At 36.7% G+C, this 24,452-nt stretch overlaps 2 protein-coding genes across 2 annotated transcripts; both read left to right on the forward strand.

Moving 5' to 3' along the window:
• Positions 1 to 7,074: 7,074 nt before the first annotated feature.
• On the forward strand, positions 7,075 to 8,396 carry LOC137732370 (dof zinc finger protein DOF3.4). The gene has a single exon (XM_068471684.1). The coding sequence runs from the start codon at positions 7,509 to 7,511 to the stop codon at positions 8,250 to 8,252; it is 744 nt and encodes a 247-aa protein (XP_068327785.1). The 5' UTR covers positions 7,075 to 7,508; the 3' UTR covers positions 8,253 to 8,396.
• A 7,205-nt stretch (positions 8,397 to 15,601) lies between these two features.
• LOC137732341 (nuclear pore complex protein NUP58-like) lies at positions 15,602 to 19,632 on the forward strand. The gene is made up of 6 exons (XM_068471655.1): positions 15,602 to 16,091; positions 16,427 to 16,541; positions 16,817 to 17,287; positions 17,420 to 17,930; positions 18,710 to 18,750; positions 19,007 to 19,632. The coding sequence occupies exons 1-6, from the start codon at positions 15,769 to 15,771 to the stop codon at positions 19,046 to 19,048; spliced, it is 1,503 nt and encodes a 500-aa protein (XP_068327756.1). The 5' UTR covers positions 15,602 to 15,768; the 3' UTR covers positions 19,049 to 19,632.
• The last annotated feature ends 4,820 nt before the right edge of the window (positions 19,633 to 24,452 follow it).

Raw genomic sequence — 24,452 nt, forward strand, 5'->3', positions numbered from 1 at the left:
CGGAGACATTTCTATGGCCTCTGTGGCTGAGCGTGCTATTCCCCTCTTGACCGACGACCAGGCCACTTGTCTTTCTCCGCCATGTGTCGCTGTGATAGGGCCTCCCATTACACCTAGTTCATATGAGCTGATTTTAGATGGAGAATCCCTTCATCTTATCCAAGACTTTGCAATGGAGACAAAAGTATAATACTATTTTATTAGAAATATGTTATTTACACATCTCTTTTGCTTCTTACACCCGTTCTTAATTTTATCTTTTGATCTTCTTTAATTTATCCAATTTGACGGTCAAAAATTAAAAAAAAAATGTGTGAAAGTAAAAAGGGTGTGGATGTTACATCCTTTTTTTTATACATGCATTTGTTGAAGAGAAAAAAAAAATGATTTGATCTCGGGGATTCCTAGTGTAAAAGATACAAGTTTCTTTTAGACCGAGATACATATCTAAAATCTTTCAATTTTTTAGTGAGGTATTTCGTTGATCACTTAGTGAGCATATACGTTGTAAGTTGTTGAACTATACTTCATGCTTGTCGACAACTTGTGATCAACGAGACCTGCTAAGTGTTGCTTACGCATGCTAAAGAATGCTACCGTGGTATGCTGATCGAGTATTTCTTTGAACACTTGTAGGCACTTTGAGTTACATACCAGACATTCAGAAGGTTCCCGAATGAACTTCCCATACATTGATCCCAACTCACGCTGTGTCTCAGTTGTACCTTGGTTGCTATGTATCCATCCCTCACTGGTGCATTACTACCTACCTAGCTAGTATTGCTTAATAAACAGTCTCTATTGTTGTTTTTAAGTATGAATATGATTAAGTATTCAAATCAACAAACGTTAGGATAAGAACTATTTTTGCTCGTAAGTGTTATTGCTAGAAGTTCTTTTATTTGAAACACATCAAAATTTTTATTAAAAATTCAAGTTCTAGCATTTTTATATGATTTTTCCAGAAGCGTTTAATTCTTGGGAGAGCACATGAGAGTGCTTCTTGAATAAGTATAAAGATGGTACTTTTCCACAAAGTGCTTTTACAATATATGTCATTAATTTTAAATTTTATTTTAAATGTAGACATGAGCGTTTTCAATAATAAAAAGACGCTCTAGAGCCCTCTAGAAACAATCCAAACAAAATCAAAGCTAGTTATCACGTATTTCCATTCATGATGGCATGCCAACACAAAGTTATCCATTAATAATTAGGTTTGACACCGTCATTATTGAAAAGGTTATGGTGTATTTTAAAAGAGAATGTTCCTGGTAAAAAATTAAAAACGATAAAACGAAACATTCATCCAAATATATTACTTTAAATAGCTAGTGGAGCAGATTTGACTTTAATTTATAAGGACGTGTTTGTCACCACATGACAAACGCTTCAAAACAGACAAATATTAACCACATAACCTTTATCTGCAACGTATAGGACAAGTCTAAGAGATGCACAAATTCGGATCGGTCCATGAACCTCTATATCTTTTGGAAAATATTTCAAAATAAGCCAATTTTTTAATCTTATGATAGAAATATGATATTTCGAATATGTACATGGTATGCACACGCTATGCATAATAATCAGACAAAAATAAGATTTCTCCTACACCTTGAAATGATCAAATTATCCTCTCATATAAATAGGTTATCTAGAAATTTCAGCATTCATTTCACATTTTGTAAAGACAGAAACATAGTGAAGAGAGAGAAAGAAAATCTCTCTCGCCCAATTCCAATTTGAAGAACCCTAACCCGCCTATCTTCTTCATCTAAGCTCTCTCTCTTTTTCTCTCTACATTTCGAATATGATCAAGAGCTCTCTCTAACCCACTCATCTTCTTCAATTTTTACACTTTCATCTGTAGGTTTTATGAACTGGGTTTGCTTAATTTTTCTTTTTGATTGATGGATTTTTGAAGTTGAAGTAATTGGTTTGGTGTTTATTGGAGGAGACCCAAATCCTTCAATTTTGATTTTTTATTTTTATCATTTCTCTTATTTATATGTGGGTTTTCATTTTTTCTATCTTCTCCCTCCCTCTACTCACTCTCTCGATCCAATTTTACAAGCACTAAAATAGGGTTTGGGTTTTTCTGCAATTAAATGAAAATACGTATTAAAGGTCAGTTGCCTTTTAGAGAAGAGATAAATTTGAGGGAAAAAAGAGAAATCATAGTGGAAAGAAGGAAGAGAGAAGGATATGAATAAAATTATTTCACGTACTTGTTTGCTCTCTTCGTATTAAGCTCGCTCAAATCTGGGTTCAAATATTTCAAGGATTTGAAAATTGCAGTTTCAATGGGCACGAAAGAACCTAATTGAACCAAAGGAAATTGTTTCACGAACACGTTCACTTTTTTTGTATTTGAGGGCTTGCCTCTGAATCAAAGGAAAAAGTAGTAAACTATGTTAATGCGAAGAGTATTAAAGATGTAAATACGCACCATATACATTATATGCACACCACATGCACATAATATGTACAGTACATGCACATGATATGCATAGAGCAGGAGAATATTTAACAGCAACATGTTGGTATAGTGGATACAATTAATACATAATTGTTACATATATAAGGTTACGGTGACAATTTGAAAAGTCTTGTTAAGTATATCAACCACCACCTACCCCGTGCATGTGAAAAACATAATATTTGTTGTTGTTATTTCATGGACATGCATGCCGCTTAATGTCCTCTAAGTTTTTTTTTGTTTTTTTTTTTAGTTTTTCGCTGAGGCCAACTATGTTGTGGTCATACTCGCTAAATTCCGAAGCACAATATACGTGCATCATAATTAGTGAACATTCACACTTCTTATATTAAGATGTAGCCATGCATACCACATGCACATTACGAAAAAAATTCACAAATTTCTGCAATTGGACACTTGAACCAGAAATTGTTCTATCCCATTTTTATAGTGCGTCAAAACTTGAAATTTACTCCACAACCCACACGCCCCAACATGAAACACAAATGTAATTTAACTTCTAAGTATTAATTCATCTTACAAACAAACCATTTATTCCATAAATTATTGATGAAGGAACTTGGAACTAAACGCCTTACCTTACTATGCCTGCCGAAGTTTTAGTCACCAGAAAAAATGGAACTTTCCGGCCAAAATAAAAAATATGGTACAAAACCCAGCTCACTCTTATCACATCTCTCTCGCATCCCCTTGTTCAAAATCAGAGGTATGAGATCAACTCAAAACCCAACTCACTCTTCTTGCCTCTTTTTAGACTTCCTTCTCTTCAAAATTGGAGCTCATAGATCTGAGCTCACCCCAAAAACCCAGAGCTTACAGAACTCTCTCAACAACCTTCTCTTCCAAATGAGAACAGTGATGCAATGGATTAATGATTTTTAGTATTTATATGTGGGTATTTTAGTAATTTCGGTTTTGTGCATTGTGTGCATGACTTTGCATGGTCAGTTCCTATTTATGTCCCAAGATTGAGAAATTGTCTCATATTGGGGTATTTCCCATATCTTTTTGTTTTCAACTTTAAGTCATATATAAATGCATGGGTTTATAGTTAAGCTATTACACGGTAAATAAAAACATGCATGGTTTGGTGATTAAGATTATACACAACCATGGTCTTCAAGTTGTTTTAGGTTCATTGATGAGAGATTAATCATTCTCTTTATGCACGCATGCATGGTTTTGTGATTAAGATTACACACAACCATGGTCTCCAAGTTGTTTTAGGTTCATTGACCACGGATTAATCATTCTCTTTATACCATCTTAGTATATTGCACCAAGTTGTAGTGTACTTTTGACCATTAAGTCAAAAAATATGCTAAAGCAGGATTGATAACCGCAAAAAAATTATTTGTAAGAGCTCGAGCTCGAATTGGAGGTTTTAAACATTTCCTTGCTTTTCACTAGAAAAACCCTTTGTGGTTGGTTATTAAGCTTAATTATATGTTAAATTAATTTTGAGGTACATGTTACAAGAAATGAAGGAGTCTGTCTATGCTATGACATTGAGTAGGATGATTCTATACAAAATTTAACCGTTGCAAAATTGACTTGGATTTTTTTATACAAGATTTAGACTGTTAATTTTTGGAAACACTTGGTTAGTATGTACCGTAAAAGAGGTATGGAAAATGTCGAGGAGAGATTTGGTGTTTGGTGCTGGGTACAGTGGAGCGGGAAATGCGGTGAGAGAAGGGTGTACGGAGAAGGGAATCTGATGCGGACATGACGCGTCCGAAATCAGAGGAGAGACCCAATAATTGCTCCCACGCTGCCCGACATCATGATTCTGTCGGCACTGCCCTACCCACCCCAAACTCTCCATCAATCCCTCTCAATCCTCCCTCTCCCCTCCCCTCCACTTTGACGGGTAATGTACACTTATCATTCTTGTATAGCATATAACATATAATATTAATATATATATATATATATATATATATTATTGGATTTTCTAGTATACCAACGAATTTTATGCCTTGATATTTTTGTCGTTAAATCTTAAGTTAAAAAAATAATTAGATCTCATAATTAAATTTTTTAAAAATATTTTATACTCTGAAGCACTATATAATATTCACATTTTGTTGTATGGTCTTGTACAAGCCCTTTAAAGGAAGAGTTTTCTATGTTTTTTTAAATAGAGGTTAGTTGTGAGACTAATTCTATATCAAATTTCAACGATCTGAACTGTTTATTTTATAAGTCTCTATTCATAGATAATCCTTGCAAAAAATTCAATTCAATCTAAAACCATTTGCCTATTTAATTGTCAAGATAAAATTTTACTAGTTTCTTATAACACAGTGTTCGTCAATTTTTTTGAACTCAATTAGATGTCTGAAATATTTCTAGTTTGGCTAATATTTGGGAACAATGATCTATGAGGTACAACTTTAAAAACATGTAGTCTGGATTACTGAAATTCAATGTGGTGTGGCCTCACAACTAATTAAAAAAAAAACAAAAACAAAAAAAGAGAATCTCTTCCCTTAAAATACTCTTTGGTTTTGTAATATAGAAATGTGTATGAAAAAAAGTGTAATGAATTAATCTGGGGTTAATTTCACTTTTCACTCTTTGAGTGTAAATGTTGGTTTTTCAGGATCTCTTTTCACCTAATTCATCAAGTTTAAGATCTGGATTATTGAAATTTGATCAAACGGCTACAATTATTATAAGTTTTAAAGACACCTTTTCTTTGTAGTTGTTGAATAAAATTTCAACAATCGGAACCAGAGAGGATTCCTTTCCGATTTTTCACATTGCTTTGAGCTTGGAACTTTGAAAGTCTACAATCCGCGCCGTAAAGTTATATTCGTCTTTTAATTTACACTTTCAGTAAGTTTAACCAATATTAAATCGTCAATAATTGAGCTGTTTTTAATTGCTTACATGACGAGAGTGAGACTACATTTTCTTACGCGCCAAAATTATATAATCCACAACGTACGGTTTTCTAGAGCTTAATTATGTTAAGTTATTGTAAACCACAAAAACATTTCTTGTTCAAATGCATACTCGTCAATTTGACTAAATTACTCTTTATAAAATCTTGGTGGATGCCATGTGTTTTACCACGCAAGAAAATGTAGGTTCTACTCAATACGTACAATGTGAATTATGAAGTTCAAGGTACAATATGAAAACATATAATTGCAAAGTGAAAAATCCTACTTTTTTTCTGTATGTACGCAAACAAAAGTGTGAATGAGTTGAGAAACTTGTAGTAGTACTAGTGGACATTGTAGAAGAATTCAAACGTTGGCACGTCTTCACTTAAGAACTTACGTGAATCAGAGATGTCAAAGTGACGATATCTTAAATCATGATGTGATTTTCTGTAAAAATGTTAAAACATATGACATTTAAATTTGAGACACTACCACCATAATATACCTCTCCATACGTTGCATTCATTTCCCTCCTTTTTCACTCTTAAAGAAGACATTTAGGGCCCCCTTTTCGAATTTTCCGGAGCGAAGTTTGAATTAAACCATATATACAGGCAAGACGTGTAGAGCCCCTTTTCGGCTTTTTCTAATACTATTTTTTTGTTCAGCTCTTCCTATAATTAACATGTATCCCACCTTACAAATGACTCTTTACCACAGTAATGAAAAGTTGTTAAGTCATTGTATGACGGCACGGATTCAAATTCCATGAATGATTCAATCTTTAGATAAAAAGAAAATTAAAAAAAAAAACACGTATCCCACCCCCTGTTCACTTTCTCTTTGTAACCCGTGTTAGAATGATTAATCAAAATTTGGTGCATATTAGGGCAAGAATCGTGAGCCACAAATATAATCAACATGCATGAAGCCTAAACAACAAACCAACTCGGTTTTTGCTTATAGATTGGTCGAGTTCATTGTTCCGCCAATAGAATGGCTCATAGATTGACCAAAGTGGCATTCTACTATGATCACGAGGTTTTTTTTGTTCGAGTAGCCTCTGAACTTAATTTGGCACATTATCTTTGAAGATTATGATTGTAATCCGTCTTAACTTCTCAATAGAACTGCTCTCGTTTTTCTGAAAAATAAAATCAACCAACTATATATGTTTTTGCTTGCATGCAATCAAACTCCTTCCTTTTTCCTTTTTGTTTCCAATTTATTGCAAAATTCCGGGGTTTAAATAACCTAGAGATCAACTACGTACGACATTATTGTAAGATCATACCCTTGGTTTTATAATTAAATAAAAAAATAATTAGTTCCCATGCACAGTACTTCAGGACTGAGGCCTCATCAGAATGCATGCATGCATGCAGAAGGGGAAATAAAATCTCAGACACAGGCTGCTATATATCTGTATTCTGTGTATTGCTAGATTATGCATGCATTAAATTTAAAACACAGACAGAAATTTTAAATTGTTGCATTATTATGTATGCAAAAGGTCAACAGACCAATGGATATTTATCTGAATCCCCAGCACCCAAATCATAGACTCATAGGAGCCACAACTAGGGAACATATTAGTTAATTAACTAATAATTTTCACCCCCAAAAATAATAGAAATTAATAGCTAATTTAAATAATTAGTCTAAGAGGTAAAGATTTGCGAGGTCGTCGAGCCCGCATTGTAGCTGTAGTTTTAGCCGACCCAAATCACAGAAATACAGACCCTCTCTCTCTCTCTCTCTCTCTCTCTCTCTCTCTCTCCCCTCTTCTGTAGCCGACTGAAATGTCGTGCTTAACAGAACACACTGTAAAAGCCTGTTCGGTCTGTTCTTCTCTTCATATATGCCTCAGAAATCCTGTTCCTTTCTCTCCCCTCTCTCTCTCTCTCTCTCTCTCTCTCTCTCTCTTCTCTCTCTCCCTCTCTCTCTCTCTCTCCCCTCCATAAAAACCCCTTTACCCCCTCACAGCAAAAACCAAAAACTCACCCTCTCTCTTACTTTCTTCAACATCCAAATACCAAACACTTTTTTCACAACCCAAAACCATATACTCGAAAACCCGGCTCAACCGTTTGATTTGAAAGACCCAAATGCCGTCGGACTCCGGGGATCAGCAGCAGAACAACAGCCAGAACCGGAGGACGGTGAAAGCCACCCAGGCCACGGGGGCCCCACCGCCGGAGCAAGAGCACCTGCCCTGCCCGCGCTGCGACTCCACCAACACCAAGTTCTGCTATTACAACAACTACAACTTCTCCCAGCCCCGGCACTTTTGCAAATCCTGCCGCCGCTACTGGACCCACGGGGGCACCCTCCGCGACATCCCCGTCGGCGGCGGCACCCGCAAAAACGCCAAGCGTTCCCGCACCGCCGCTTCCGCCGCCTCAGTCGCCACAACCACCACAACTTCAGACAACGACCCGATTTCGGCCACCCCATTTTTTCTCAACCCAGGTGTCGGAGCGGCCTTACAGTTGAGTGATTTGAAGGGTAACATGGGAAATGGATGCGGCGGTGGCGGCGGCAGTGGCAGCTTCACTTCTCTGCTCAACACCCACGGGCCTGGTGGGTTTTTGGCTCTGGGCGGGTTCGGGCTGGGGCTGGCGGGTGGTTTTGAGGAGATGGGGTTTGGGCTTGGGAGAGCGGTCTGGCCCTTTGCTGGGATGGGAGGAGACGGTGTTGCGGGTGGGACCCACGGTGGGATGATGAACATGTGGCAGCTCGAGAACGGAGAGGGTGGTGGGATTGTGAATGTGGGTGTTGGACCCGTTGGAGCAGAGTTCTGTTCTTGGCCGGAGTTGGCAATTTCTACTCCTGGAAATGGACTAAAGTGAAATAAAAATCTTTGTCTATTGGGTTTCCTTCTAATTCTCTACTCTTTTTGGTTTGTAATGGAGAATGTTGTGTTTTAGAGCTCTAGGGGTTTTAATGATAGTGTTGAGGGCTTGAGACTAATTTAGATTCACCAATTAAATGGCCTTTCTATATATCCAACAACTACTGCCTAAATTCAAGTAAATTTTATTTTGGTTCTATGCTTTGCTTCTAACTTGTTTATGTCACTTTTGAAGAATATGAGTTCCTCATGAATCCGTTATCAAACGCATCCGACACTCTCATATTACCATCATGATGTCATAGATGCGTTTCAAAATTTTACTCGTAAACGCACGAATTAATCGGTTAAGTAAAATGAATATAAGCAAGAACAAGGTCGGACGGAAAGAGAAACGGGAACAAGTATGAATTACATGCAAGTAAACACAGGTAAAACCCCTTTCTTTTCGTCTTCGTTACTATGAGTAAACAAGCCTTAAATTCCGATAACGAGCACGCATACATGGTAAGAATGGTGAAAGAAAAAAATGTCTACTTCACTAAACAAATGAAGTAAGAATCATCAACAAATTATATTCAGGTTGACGAAAATTAAATGACAAGTTCGATACTAAATTATATATGGCATATCACATTTCAGTGTACTAAGAGATTCCAAGCCAAATCCCACTCGGGTGAAAAGTGTAGTCAACCCCATTGAAATTTTTTGGCTCCGCACATTGATTTCATAATGGAGTTTCTCTGCAACTCTAATTCTGGATGTTAGAATGACGTAGTTGAAAATTTGAGAGGCCGTTTCACGCCTATTTGGTTTTTCATTTTCATTTTTTGTTTTTTTTGTTTTTTGTTTTAAGTTAAAAGTACTTACCAAATAAATTTAAAAAAAAAAAAGGAAAATTAAAAACTTTCAAACTGAACAGCTCTACGCTACATGGTTTCCTACTCCAAAAGGACGGCAAAATAACGTTGATTAATATAAGTAAACAATAATGATATAGGATTCTTCTAGACTTCTGATGCAGGAATCCAATTGTGCAATTATTGATTAATATAAGATTACCGCAAATTAACTCCAATCTAAAATCTTTTTGCACACCACGAAACAAATTAATTATGGTTTCCTGTTTTTTTTTGTTTACAAATTGCATAATTTTCCTATATATAGAAAAAAAAACTCAAAGTTTCATACGTCCCTTAAGTATTAGGCTTATCTACGTCTCCTAGAATTTGATTTTAAGTTCATTTTGTTCTCTGTAACTTAAAAGTCGCAACTTTATTATGTGAAACTCAAAATTCGCTCCAGTTCGCCCCCTGGAACTCGATTTTTATGCCCCCCCCTAAATCTCAAAAGTCTCCATATTACACTATAAAGCCCAAAATCCACTCCACAATCCCTTAATTCTGTTAATTCCGTTATGCGGATTTGATTTGGGTGCACTAGGCTAATCAATTTCTTTTTTATTTTTTCCATCTTTGCAAATCATGCACAGCAACCCAAAAAATTCCAATTCTTACTTTCTTCTTTTACACTTAATATTTTTTTATTGTCAAATGTTAATACACAGTGGAGATTTATAATCAAATTCATTAGCACATATGTTCCTGGGGCCGACTTTTGAGTTTCAAAGAGAAGAGAGAGTCCACGAGTCAAAGTGGAACAAATTTTGAATTTCAGAGAATAAAGTGATGACTTTTAAATCACATGAGGCAAAATGAGATCAAAATCAAGTTTCAAGGAGGAAGTAAAAATAACCCTAAGTATTAGTTGTTTTAGTATTGTGGTTGGTGGTCTCCTATTTTTCTTCAAACGCAGTACTACATCTTCAACTTTGCAATAGCTTTTAGTTTCTTGTCATTGAGTTCCAGAGCTATGCTGGTAAATACTTCCTCCTTATATATAATTTTTGATGTAAAAACAATATAAATAATATACATATATATACACACATAAACTCACACGCATATATTTACGTATACAAAGCTATGTCAGATTTAATGTCAAGTTGCAGGAGCTCAAGGAGTTGGAGTTAACTATGGCAGACAAGCTGACAACCTTCCCGCCGGACAAGGTGATCGAGTTATGCAAGTCCAGGAACATTTAGAGAATTTATCTATTAGTGACCTGCTTGAAAAGAATGGGCGGGCACTCTCGTATTTCAACCCCACACGATTCATAGTTGTGGAGCCGTCCAAGACATATACCACAACATGGAGGTCGACCTAATTCATGTGACGCACGTGAACAAAAGGTTTGTTAACAAGATGTTCTGCAGGCACTGAAAGGGTCAGGAATACAAGTCATTTTAGGCACGCTCAACGCAGATGTCCCAACACTAGCCAATGATCCAGCATTTGCTAACGTTTGGCTCCAAACCAACGTCATTCTCTTCGCTTCATCCGTGAATCTTTGATGTATTTCCGTTGGAAATGAAATGGTTCCAAGTGAAAATGCTACCATCTTAGTCCCTGCCATGCGAAACCTCAGAGCATCTCCAATGAGAGTCCCTGCTTGGGGACTTCCACCACCACCTTTGAGGACTCATTTCTGAGTTTTAAAGGAATATTCGAGTCCCTAAAAGAATATTGTCTACAATGAAAATTCCTTATAGTATAATCATTAAATATAGGGACTAAAATATTAAAAAAATTATTATTCATTTCATTGAAATATTTGTAACCATTGATAAAAATAAAAAAACTATCTCTACCTTTGATTTTTCAAGAATTAAAAAACAAAAGGCAAATGAGAAGTTGTCCCACTTGGACGGGTTCAAAAAAAAAATGAAAAGAAACATAAAAAGCAGCACCATTCCCACTCAAAATTAATGTAGAGTCCACTATTTGAGTTCTTATATGTAGTCCTTATATTTGAGAATTCTTTTGAGATGTCCGGCGAGTCCCTATGTATTAAGATACTTTGAGAACTTCAATTCCGGCCCATTGGAAGCCATTTGTCCCTATACTTAGGGACTATACGAATGTAGGGACTCCATTTAAGGCCTCCATAGGAAATGCTCTGAGAAATGCCCTAATTGCAGCCGGCCAACCCGGATATTCCTCTATCCACTGCATTGTTCCAAAATGTACTGGCATCACCATATATATCCGGCTTCTGCCAGAGTATGGCATCCTGATGCAGCCTCAATAATGGTTCCTCTAGCATTTGCAAACCCCACCCACCCCTCCCCCTCTTTCTCTTCAACGAATATTCATATTTCCTACCAATCACCCGCAAGACATCAGGTTAGACTATGCATTGATGAATGCCAGAGGTTATATGTTGTACAAGATGGAGCATTAGGGCACACGAGAAAGTAGGGGCACAAAATGTTGAGGTTGTCATTGGTGAAACAGGTTGGCCTTCACAAGGAGAAGGAGAAGAGCCTGCAAATATTGAGAATGCTGAAGACATATATTAGCAATCTGATAAAGCATAGACAAGTTGGGACACCAAAGAGACCAGGAAAGGGATTGGAGGCTTCCATTTTTGCCTTCTCCAAGGAGGATCTCAAGCCCAAGGGAAGTGATCAGCATTGGGGATTGTTTAATCCTGATATGACTGAGGTTTACCATGTTTACTTTTTATTTTTATTTTTCATCTGAGGTTACTCCATTAGCAAAAACATAATTACATAAATAGGGGTCCAAATACAATATCCACACAAACAAAACATGGCTTTGGCCACAGCATAAAAAACTTTCTTCCAGCTCTTCCGCCAATATCGCCGAAGCGGCAACCCCGACGATCTCGAACCGCCACCACCAACTTTTACCAGGAACCAACACCTCAGAGGATCTGAAGGGATCGAGAGATTGGTGATAGTTAGGGGTGAAAAGGCTACGGAAAAAACAGGAAGAAAAGCAGGGGAAAAGAACAAAAAAGAAAAGAATAAGGACGTAGAGGGAAAGGCCATCGACCCTAATCGGAATTAGGGTCGGCAACAAAAGGAAAACTCTAGGCTTTGTTACTGCTCTTACTCACAGAGAGAATAACTCTCATTCTCTCTCAGAGATGGGCTCTCACTCACGTCGAGAAAATTTCTGTGAACCCCACTCTTTTCAGTTTTTTGACTTTTTATTTAGGGATGTAATATTTGTTGGTAATGTATCATTTAGGAAGAAGAATTGTTACTTTGCTAATGGAACAAATTTATATAATTTAATGGGAGAGTTTGGATGCAGTGCCTGATTGTTAATTTAATGTTCTTTGATCGAAATCTTGATTTTTATTTTTTAATCGAAATCTTTGACATTAATGTAATCCTTAACATTAATATAATAATATTTTCTGTGTAGGTTTTATATTTTTAAATTAAAAATTGAAATTTGTAGTTATTTATATTAATGAGATTTAAATAAAACCTATAGTTTGTGAGATTAAAAATATTAAAGGATGAATTTTACTCTCCAGTATATTGTGTGTATATAAACATGAATACATTTAACAAAATTAACAAAAATATTATTGTACCAAAACATGGTTACATTTTCCAAAACCACAAAAAAAAAAAAAAAAAAAAAAAATTGCCCTAATACCATTATTAAGTTTCTTCGTTTAAACTTGACATGGATATATTTTCAAATCAACGAAAAAGAATGTACCTATATAATTTAAAAAATAGATTAGAAAATTTTGAACTAATTTATATAAAAAATAGGTACATTTAATATTTAAAAAAAGGGTACATTTTACATATAATAAATTTGTATATTTAAGAATGGGTACATTTATGATTAAAAAAAATTGAAAAATGATATGAAAGGGTACATTTAAAATTAAAAAATTGAAATTTTTTTACAAAAAAATAATGTGTACAAACTTATTCTAATTTTTGTTTTTTGGCAATTTCTGAATTGAAAATGAATTAGGAGTTTAATAAGGATTGAGTTTTAAAGCTCTAAATCAATTACTATTTTTTATTTTAAAATTATGTAACTAACATGTAAAATCATTAATACATTAATGTTAGAGAATTCGATTAAAATTTAAAAACTTATAAGATCTCAACCAATGAACATTAGTAATTAGAAGCCATATACTAATTTTTCCTAATTTAATTGTTATTAGCTCCAAGTTAATTATGAAATCATATATTGTTTGTTAACTAGAAAATGGCCGAAGTACAAAATCTTGCAAATAAGAATTTTATGTTACTAGATTTCTAATGGGGTTGCCATCGTCATACTAAATACGCATTTTATATTAATAGTGCAATAGTATAAAATGAGATTTCTCCCGACATTATTCAAGATGTCTTCTTTCATGATCTCATTTGTATTTGAAATTCAAGTTGAATGTCATTGCTTTTGCATCACAAAAAAACCGAAGTACAAAGTCTTGCTGTCAAATTGTAGCAATTCTCGTGTCCACCTCCTGGACCACATCATTAATACATTCACACTTCAATGTAGGCGTACTTTGTATACTAAGTTATCAGTTTAATTATTTACTTACTAATCATGAATAAAATAGTAATTACGTATTAATTAAACTTACCGACGATCTATTTCCATTTTTAAAATAACTACTTCCTACTTTATGCGCAGACTTCAATCTAATTTTTCATTTTTCTTTGAGGAAAAACATTTTTCTTTTTACTTTACAGGTATGCCTAATCACATTATGTATTGCTTTAAGTGTCCTCATAAACTAACTAGTCAATTGAATAAAGACTATAGACAATTTTTCTAGGGTAATGCCAATAAATGTAATCCAGTGAGTTGGAAAAATGTTTGTAGACCTAAACAAGCTGGAGGTTTAGGTATCAAAAACATTGAACATTTCAATAGGGCTTGTTTTGCTAAGCTGGGGTGGAAAGTTTTGTTTGATAAGGATAGCTGGTGGGCTAATATAGTTAGAAGGAAATATCTTAGAATTGATTCCTTTATGGAGTCTAGAGCAAAGCAAAACCACTCAGCTGCTTGGAAAGGCATTCTAGGATCCAGGGATATTCTAAGGGTATGAGGTGGGTGGTCGGTGATGGCAAGGAAATTTTGTTCTAGACCCACAACTAGGTTTTTCCTTACCCCCTCTTTCACCTCATACCAGAAAACCAAACTCATCATATCCAGTGGGATAGCAAGGTTGCTGAGTTTATTGTTGACGGTTAGTGGGATAGAAACAAACTAACTCATGTAATGGATAGTGACATTGTTAACAAAATCTATGACATCCCTCTCCCTCTCGCTGGCTCCATGGACACTGTAGTTTGGGGCCCAAGTAACAATGGCAAATTCTCGGTTAAATCTGCAACTTGGCTTCAAATGGAGGACTTGGGTTCCTCTTCATCACAAAAGCTTTTGAATAAGATTTGGAAGCAAGTAGTACTGCCAAAAATTAAGTTGTTTGCCTAGAGTATTGTTAAGGGTAAATTACAAACTAGAAAGAGACTTAGCAAGTTTGTAACAAACTTAAATAACCAATGTCCGTTGTGTAACAACCATGAGGAGGATCATGATCACCTTTTTCTCCATTGTTCGTATGCTAAACAGGTTTGGAACTGCTCAAATGATAATTTATTTTCAAATATGGACAATAACCTCAAGGTGAGTGAATGGTTGGGTGGTTTGCCACACCGCGATAGGAATATAGTGAGTAGTTTAAGCAAAGCTTTAGTAATTTGTTGGCAAATTTGGAATGATAGAAATGCAAGCATTTTCAAGAATAAGAAACCCTTTCATTACAGATCTTTTACTCGAGCCATGACTATGGTTAATGATTATTTCAAGGAGAATTCGGGTCGCTTAGAGGAAGCAAGAGCAATTGCAAAAGAAAACTTGATTAAGTGGCAATGCCCAATGTCCCCTTATGTTAAAATTAACTTTGATGGCTCAATTTCAAACTTTGTGGCTGCCGGAGGTTTTGTTGTTAGAAATTGGGATAGCAAACCTATCCTCACGGGAGCTTTGAACCCGGGCTCTATGACCATCAATGTTGCCGAGGCTCTTACTTTACGGGAAGCGTTGATCTAGGCTAGGAGGAGGAACTTGAAATACGTGGTTGTGGAGGGTGATTCCAAGTTTGTCATTGATGCGGTTCGTGGTGCTTGTGATGTGCCTTAAAACCTAAGATCCATCATTGAAGACATCATGTGGTGCGCTACAAATTTCCATAATATTAAGTGGAGGCATAACTTTAGGGAATCAAATTTTGTTACGGATGCAATTGCATCTGTTGGGCTTGAGAGAAAGGATCTGTGTATTCGGGATGCTTGTCTCCCAATGGAAGCTAATATGGCCCTTCTTTTCGATTGTAATGGCACTGGCTGTGTTCTTCTCTTTAATATATTCATTTTTCTATCCTAAAAAAAAAACATTATTTATAAGTTGTGACGAGAAAAATTGGATGCAAAAATAAGATTTCATTCAATTTTTCACTCCAAGTCCAACACTGCACAAAGGGCGGGTCTTTTTTCACGATCTTTTTCCCTCTCTAGGGTTTTGAAACGGGTCTCTTCGTCTTCCCTAATTTTACGACCCCCAATTCCAAAACGGCCCACAAAACCCACAACAATGGCGTTCTCGTCATTATTCTCCACGGCGCAGCCCCAACAGCAGCAGCAGCAATCGCTGTTTCAAACTCAACAGGCCTCGCAGCCTTTTCAGCAAAGCAGCTCCTTTTTCTCCCAACAACCACTGCAGCAGCAGCCGCCGCTGTTCCCACAGCCGCAATTTCAGCAGCAGCCACTGTTTCAACAGCCTCAATTTCAGCAGCAGCAACAGCAGCAGCAGCAGCAGCAATTGTACTTGTTTACGAACGAGAAGACTCCGGCGAGTTATGGTACCAAGTGGGCGGATCTCCATCCGGATTCCCAGAAAGTTCTTCTGCAAATTGAGTACGTTTTCGGAATTTCTGTGAAGAAATTTTTAGCCTTTTTCTTGATTCGCCATTGTGATTTTTTTGGGGTGTTTGGCTTGATTGGTTGCTGAGAAAATGCAGGGAAAGAAAGTGAAATTTTGAGTTTGTTGTGTCAAGTAGTATTAAGCAAAATTGCTGCATTAGATTCCAAAAAGCGAATTATTTTTTTCACTATATTTGTTGGGTTTTAATTAAGTTCAAAACTTGGGTTTAGTTTGTTTTGAGTTCCATAAGATTAGTGTATAGTTCACAACTTGAGTTCCTTTCTTACTTTTATAATTATCAGCTGAGATAACTATTTGTTGCTTGCAGGGAACGGATACTGGGATATAGGGATGAAAGCCAGCGGCTGGATCAGTGTAGTCGCCTCTGCGATTCATCAGTTTCGAATGATGCTTTTGAGCATGACGCAAGTCGTATTCTCCAGGTTTGTTTCTTGAACTGATCAAATTTTCTAATAGCGATTACTGTTTGTTTTTCCTCTGGTTGCAATCTTGTTATTGTGAGTTGGCCATTGCAAGCAAACTGCTTTAGTTTTAGTGGATTTAGTACTCTTGTTTATATACGACACTATATACTGCAGGGCTCAAATTAAGATTGATTTGTGATTTCTGCAAGAACATTTAGAGTCCTGGTAATGACAACAGCTGCTATCAAAATTCGCCTGTACAGGATTTTCAAATTCTTATGTTGTCTTTACAGGAACTTGGGGGTATTGGTACTTCCATGGACCGAGAGAAAGCTGTTCTGCACGAGCTGATGGCTATTGTGAAAGATATGTTGCGGAACAGCGAGGTTGCTGTTCGTTCTTTCATGATTCTACGCCCAAGGTTTCTTCATCCAAATGCAGGAGGTACTTCAAATGCTACTGCCCCATCACAAGCTCCTGGAGCAACAGTACCACCAGGTTCAAGTAGTCAACCAACAACTACTTCTATAGTGCCAGTTTTTGATTTTTACAATGGGATTCCAAGGAAACCATCTCCCTTCCTACAGCAAACAATGGCAAGATTTGAGAAGTATCTTGTTGAGTGTCGCCAGTGGATTGAAGAATTAGAGCAGCTGCTTCTGGACTCAGAGAGGAACTCTGCCAATGATAGATCCTCATTGTTGCAGTCTCTTCCAAATGTTATGAAAAATGTGCATGATTTTTTTGTTCACGTGGCAGCTAAGGTGAACAAAATGAATGATATTTTATTTAGTTAACATTATTCATACAGTTATGCAGTAAAATGTACGTCATGGATTTTATCAGCTAAAACCTGCACGTATGATTACTAATCAATGATATGATATGTTTTTTAGGTGGAGAGTATTCATCAATACGTTGTGTCCATGAAAACAGCTTATCTTGTTAACCAGCGCCGCCAAGGGGATGGGAATGATCCATTTCTCGAGGCTGATCGGCGGGAAACTGCTAGGCAAGAAGCTGCTGCTAAGAGGGCGCATCCAACTTTGCATTTATCTGCAACTTCGCAACCATCAACCCAAGTTGCTGGGTTGTTTGCCAGTTCAGGAACTCCTGGGACATCGACTGCCCCACAGACATCTGCAGCTACCATTACAGCTTCATCTGGGAGTGGACTTTTCAGTACCCCTTCTGCTCCATCTGCTTCCACGTCTTCCTCTCTGTTTGCTACACCACCCACTTCGGGTCCTGCATCTTCTCTTTTTTCAACACCGTCTGCTACACCCCAGGCATCACTGATTAGTTCTTCATCAGCGTTTGGACCTGCTTCAACTCCCTCTCTGTTTTCCAATCCTACTCCAGGCTTCAGTTCTACTACTCCTATTGGAAGTTCATTATTTACTTCAGGTTTCTTCTGATTCTTCTTAAACCTACTTCAGGACTTCTACATTTAATGAAAAAAATTTATTATTCCTTATAATTGAACAGAAAGATGGTTTTGAGGCATTGAATGCGTTAAAGGGAAATCTCTCTTTATGATAGTGTATGCTAGAACGAATGCATGCAGAAGTCTTTTGGTATAAAAATTTATGATTTTACATTGTTCCCAAGATTGTCATGGTTCTATTTTTGTGTGCGGAGGTCAAAACTTACCAAGGAGCATTTTGTATGGGATTAGTAGTTGAAATTGCATTATGTATAAGCAGTGTCCAAGACAGCATGCATCTCCTTGGTTTGTTATTGTAAATTTATTAGTGGCCACCATATAGTTCTCAACTGTGCATACTGTTTTGAGCTATACAGTTTGGGAGATTCAGTTGTTTGCCCAGTAGTTTATATAGACTGAGGAATTCTTCTGATTGGTACCTATACTTTATTTGGACTTGTTCTCATTCACATGACATAGACGTAGGTGAGTTGTTTTTAAATATCATTTACAATATAAGCGTGGAAACTTTGATATAATTCACCATACACAATTATACAATTTTGTTTACCATAAAAGATTCTACAATTATACAATTTTGCTTACCATAAAAGATTCTACAGTGTTGTAAATATGTAAAATTGTACATCTTGTATCTTGACGTAACTCAGTTAACTCTGCTGGTAATAGTTGTTGGCACATTTGTGAATCTTCTATCCTAATTTAGGCTTGATTGACCAATGTTTTTATCACTTTACAGGTAGTGCTGGATCAGGGCTGAATTCTAGCTTTACTTCAACGGTGAGTGAATTTTCTTTCAGCTCTCTCAGTTCAGACACGTTGCACTTGATGTAACTCAAAATTTGCTCCCTAAACAAACATGAGCTTCGAAGTTATGAAGCTAATGCTAATTAAGTTTTTAGTTACTATGTTCATGTACAACAATAGCTCTATACTGCAGATGGAATTAATTTTCCATCTCTAGTAATATAGTTTACTTGATGCTGCAGCATACATCTGCTGAATATCTTTCTTCTCTGTATTCTAACTATTGCAGAAATCAGCACGGCCGAGAAGTCGGACTGGTGGCCGCCGTTAGCCACAGCTGTTTCAGGGTCATGAAATCTGGAGGAAAGCAGCCAATTATTTGTATTTTAAGTGTCGACAATTGTTCTCTTTGCTCAATGCGCGACTTGCGTGCGGCTTCTTTTGCTGTGGAGTTCATGGATGCCGATAATTTTCACTGAATCCACGTCCTAAGAGAATCAAAATTTCGTTTGAAATACTGCTCCGGCATGTCATCTGCATACTCGGCTCCTTGCTGCAATTGTCTTCTTCTGTTGGAAGCTGACAGGCCCTCGCTGTTTTGTGATGTTGCAACGTGAGGTTAGAACATCCGTCCGGCTCACTGTAAAATTTAGGGTAGAATATAGTTTCCATTTTTTCGTAAATGTGTTGACAAGAAAATTGCAGGGTCAAATCCTTCGTTATTGCGAGAGACATTGTTTACTTGTGGTGTCAAATGAACACACTCGATTACCCAAACTCATGAGTGATCAAGTTGATATGACCTCCATTGTTCGAGAATTTTTACCATTATGTATTTGTATCTTGTATTGTCCATGATTTTGTTGGGATATCAATTCTTCTCGTGAGGATCATGTAAGTAGCGTGCTTGAGGAATGAGAAAATATACGCACACAGCGGTTTTATAATCTACGGGTAGAGTCGTGTGCTCCAGCCTCTGCACTGAAGTTCGTATCTCTTTTTCGTGAAAATTTAGTGTAGTTATTCTATTTTTTGTCATAAAGAACTTTAATGTGAAATCGTTAATATTAATAAAAAGTTACAATATTAATAATATATCATTAATATTATATTAATTATAAATAAATCAATCATGTATTGTGATATTTAAATGTATTTAAGATAAACAAAAATTACAAAATTTGTCATTACAGTTGACAGTGACACCCACTTTAAATGACACTCTTTTTTCATATTTTTTATATTTTAGAATAAGTTAATACGGATTTAGACACTGCAATGCTATGTCTCTTTTATGCTTTTGGTTTTATTGGATTTAGACGTTGTGTTGCAGTGTCCATTTTCTAGTTCTATTTTTTTTCATCACTTACATGCCTCCTGTACTTAACACCTCGTGCGACTCCTAACTTTTGCATTTGAATTCAAACACTGCAACGCGCTGTTCGTTTACTATTTCTGTTTTTTATATTTGGATTCAGACATTATAATGCAGTGCTTGTTTTCTTGTTCTGTTTTTTAATGTTGATTCAGACATTGCAATGCAATTTCTAGTTCAATTTTTTAAAATTTTTTATTTATTTTTTTTAATTCAGCCACCGCGTTGAATACTAAAGGTGTTGTAGTTTTGGCATTTGGTTGTGTCATCTGATGGAGAAAATGACAACTTGGCAAGTTTGAAGACTAGAATAATGAAATTTCTTTAATTATATGGATGCCCATAACCAAGTCTGACCCGAATCGTATAATCAAATAGGAACATAAAACTAAAGCCGCTGTCCCACTACATTATGATACCAATCCAACCCCATATAGTTGAATTTCTGTGCGTTGAACATGCACTTTTTTAAGAAAAAATCAAATCTGTAAAATACGATTATTTAGACCAAATACTTGGTATACATCATGATGAAGCGATAATTATTTCGGAAATTATGAAAAAAAGAATAGTTAATGAGTAAATTATCGTCTGGGTCTTTCATTTTAAAGTTCTGAAATTAACATTTGCCGAAATAAGAAAAAAGATGGTATTCCACACTGTTTTTTTTTCTTGTTTCGACAAATGTTGGTTTCGGCACTTTAAAATGTAAAAGACAACTAACATAGATCACGTGAATTTTGATAACACATTGGACACTTAGCAATTGTAGAAATTAAATTAATTAATGATATATATATATATATATATTGTGACAACCCGTCCCTAATTTTACGATTTTATAAATTTAAAAAGTGTGAATTGACTAAAATGCTCCTTCAGGCGAATTGCTGACTTTCGTTGACCGCCTTTTCGTGACACGTACGAGTTACTATTTTATTGTATTCTCGAAGTACTTGATGGTACTAACGCGTAAGCGTAAGCGGAATTAAAACCGGAGTTATGATTAAAATTTTACGTACTTATGATGTTCAAGGACATTTTGATAAATCAATAATTCTAGATAAATACCCTTTATTATTTTAATAATTTTTGTAGGATTTTTTGCATGGTGGGACCTACCCATGTGTGTAACATCCCACGTCGCTCAGGGGAGTGGATCTTGTAAGCCTTATATGTATATTCCCATCTCTACCTAGCACGAGGCCTTTTGGGAGCTCACTGGTTTCGGGTTCCATCGGAACTTCGAAGTTAAGCAAGTTCGGGCTGGAGCAATCCCAAGATGGGTGACCCACTAGGAAGTTCTCGTATAAGTTCCCAGAAACAAAACCGTGAAGGCGTGGTCGGGGCCCAAAGCGGACAATATCGTGCTACGGTGGAGTCGAGCCCGGGATGTGGTAGGGGCCTTGACCGGGATGTGACAATTTGGTATTAGAGCCAATCTCTGATCGAAAGTGTGTCGACGAGGACGTCGGGCCCCTAAGGAAGGTGGATTGTAACATCCCACATCGCCCAGGGGAGTGGATCATGTAAGTCTTATATGTATATTCTCATTTTTACCTAGCACGAGGCATTTTGGAAGCTCACTGGCTTCAGGTTCCATTGGAACTCCGAAGTTAAGTGAGTTCAGGCGAAAACATTCCCAGGATGGGTGACCCATTGGGAAGTTCTCGTGTGAGTTCCCATAAACAAAACTGTGAGGGCGTGGTTGGGGCCCAAGCGGACAATATCATGCTACGGTGGAGTTGAGCCCGGGATGTAGTGGAGGCCCGGGCCGGGATGCGATAATGTGGGTCTCCTATCCCTCTTGTCCTCGTGTCCTTCATTCCCACTATCTCGGTTATCTCTTTCATATTTTTTTTTCAAACTTTCTCTCTCACTAAGACTCTCTCTTCCTTTCTCTCTCGTATTTCATTCCCCCTTTCTCCCTAATTTCTTTGTTTTTGCAAAAACCAACAAAACATAACCACTCGCCACTCCAGCGAGATCCCTATCACGGAACTAACACCGACGATAGCCACAAGTTGTTCCCCATCTCAAACTCTCTAAAACTCTCTCATCTTAAACTCTCTTTGCACTCCCCGTGCACAGTAACACCGAACCACCACCACACGACTACTTTGGCAAGTTAGACCATCGAACCACCACCGTACCTTGTCCTTCCTTATCTCGGTTAAGCTCAAACCCTGAACATCCAACCCAAGTGTGGAACTTGCACTGCACAGTGGCCATTGCCATTGTTCATCATCTTCTCTGATGAGTTCTCGTCGATTCCGACCAAGGCAGGCCTCGGGAACGCTCTCTTTCCCTTCATTTTCTATGTTTGTGGAAGATCTTAGGGTTTTAAACTTGTTTGGCTAGGGTTTAGTGACTGAAAAGACAAAATGAAGTTTTTCCAGTTTTTTGGAATTTGAACCGTGGCCATCCGACCACTTTTCCGACGAACTCCGACTATGATATGACCTCAAATGGGTTCAGATCTATTCCCTGCATTCCTAACCTTATTTAGGTTTTTGAATCACAGATTTTGGTTGATGAGCTCATTTGGAGATTTGAAAGTAAGGCCTGCAACCTGCAAAAACTGCCGGTTTCGGGAAGAAGGCGCGTGGGAAGCCACAACGTGGTGGCGCGTGCGGCGCTGGGAGGAACCCGAGGTCCCTCCTTAGGTTTCTCAACACGCCGAATTTGAATCCGCCCTCCGTTTTTCGAAATTCGACAATTTTAAAATAGTTCTTTTATTAGCCATACTTTGTATGAAAAACGCGTTTACACATTAGTATGTCATATATTTATGTTAATGGTTTCGTTTCTAGGTGAAACGCATTGTAAGGATCTTTGAAACCCGCTAGGCTGATTCGACCCGACGACATGATCTGTGAGTGGGTCTTTTCTTTGATATATACATATATTTATTTAGTTTCGATATATACATCTAAATGATCTAATAATGAATTTTCTATACAACTGCCGTAAGTAAATTAACATTTATAGGAAATGACGCAACGATGAGAATTAGGAAATCACTATAAATCTTACGGGATGCCTTAATTAAGTTTACGGCTATGAATAATATTATGTTAGCTAGAATTATCGAATCACTGTGGCATGACTACATTTATGTTATCTGCTCATCGTTTGCTGCACCAGTGTTAGTACTCACCCAGGCCAGGGTCAGTCTTTCACGTGTATGTGCACATCGCATCGTATGCTCACTTTGGATCCATTGTAGGTGACAGTCCTTTCCTAAATTGCTATAGGCAATTAGGACTCGTATGTGATATGCATAGCGTCAGTCTTCACGTGATTGTAATATTAGAGCGTATATCATTGTTACACCCAGTCCTGTTCATGTTAGAATATCTCTGGATGAACTCGTGTGTCAGTATATGTCGATGAGCACTAGACATGATATGTTTATTTATGCAAGATTATGTGATTACGGACATCAGGTATTTATTTACGAAAGTTTGTGACATATTACATTTCTTGAGATACTGCTGGCTCTGGTAAGTATTTTCATACTATACGTAGTATGTATATTTTGAAAATTATACTTATTTTACTGCGAGGGATTATAATGTTTTCAAAAAAGTTTTTATAAAACTTCATTTTTAGGCCTACTCACCCTTGTTTTTCGCCCCTCTAGGTTTTAGTGGCTGAGCTTTTGTGTCGACGAGGATTTCTGGTAAATTGTCGTCGTGGGAATACTACCAACAATATAATTCCTCTTTTACCTTTACTGTACTTTACTTATACGAAATGAGTTCATTCCTGCTCACATGCACACTCTTATATTTAGGCATTTTTAAGTTTAAATTTATTCACATTTTCCATATCACTACACTTTATAGCTTCGTCACCCTCCTAGTGTCGACCAGCACAGCTCGATTCGGGACCAAGTGGGCATCCCAGGTTGGAGTGTATATATATATATGAGGAATAAAATAAAATGAATAGGGAATGGTACGTAGTTATTTTATAACTAGCTCAAAGCCTTACACCTATGTGGCATGCTTCATTGTCCTATGCATAATTATTATAAATATTTTATATATTATTTCTAAAACAAAAATTGGTACATATGGCTAATTAGCAAAGATTTTATTGATGTTTGACTAAATTATAAAAAGTGACATTGTTCATTAATTCCACGTCCAATCTCATTAAACAACTATATTGTTACCTATTGTTATTCATTAGGTGGTGCTATTTATACATCATTTTTTACCACCTATCTTTTTATTAACTTTTTTTTATTGATCTTTATTAATTCATTTAATTTGATAAATAAAAATTAAAAGAATATGTGAAAGATAAAAATAATTGGACAACTAGCACTACCTTACTCATTCTTATAATA

The sequence above is a fragment of the Pyrus communis genome, chromosome 1 (genome assembly GCF_963583255.1).
Source record: "Pyrus communis chromosome 1, drPyrComm1.1, whole genome shotgun sequence".
NCBI classification, from domain to species: Eukaryota; Viridiplantae; Streptophyta; class Magnoliopsida; order Rosales; family Rosaceae; genus Pyrus; species Pyrus communis.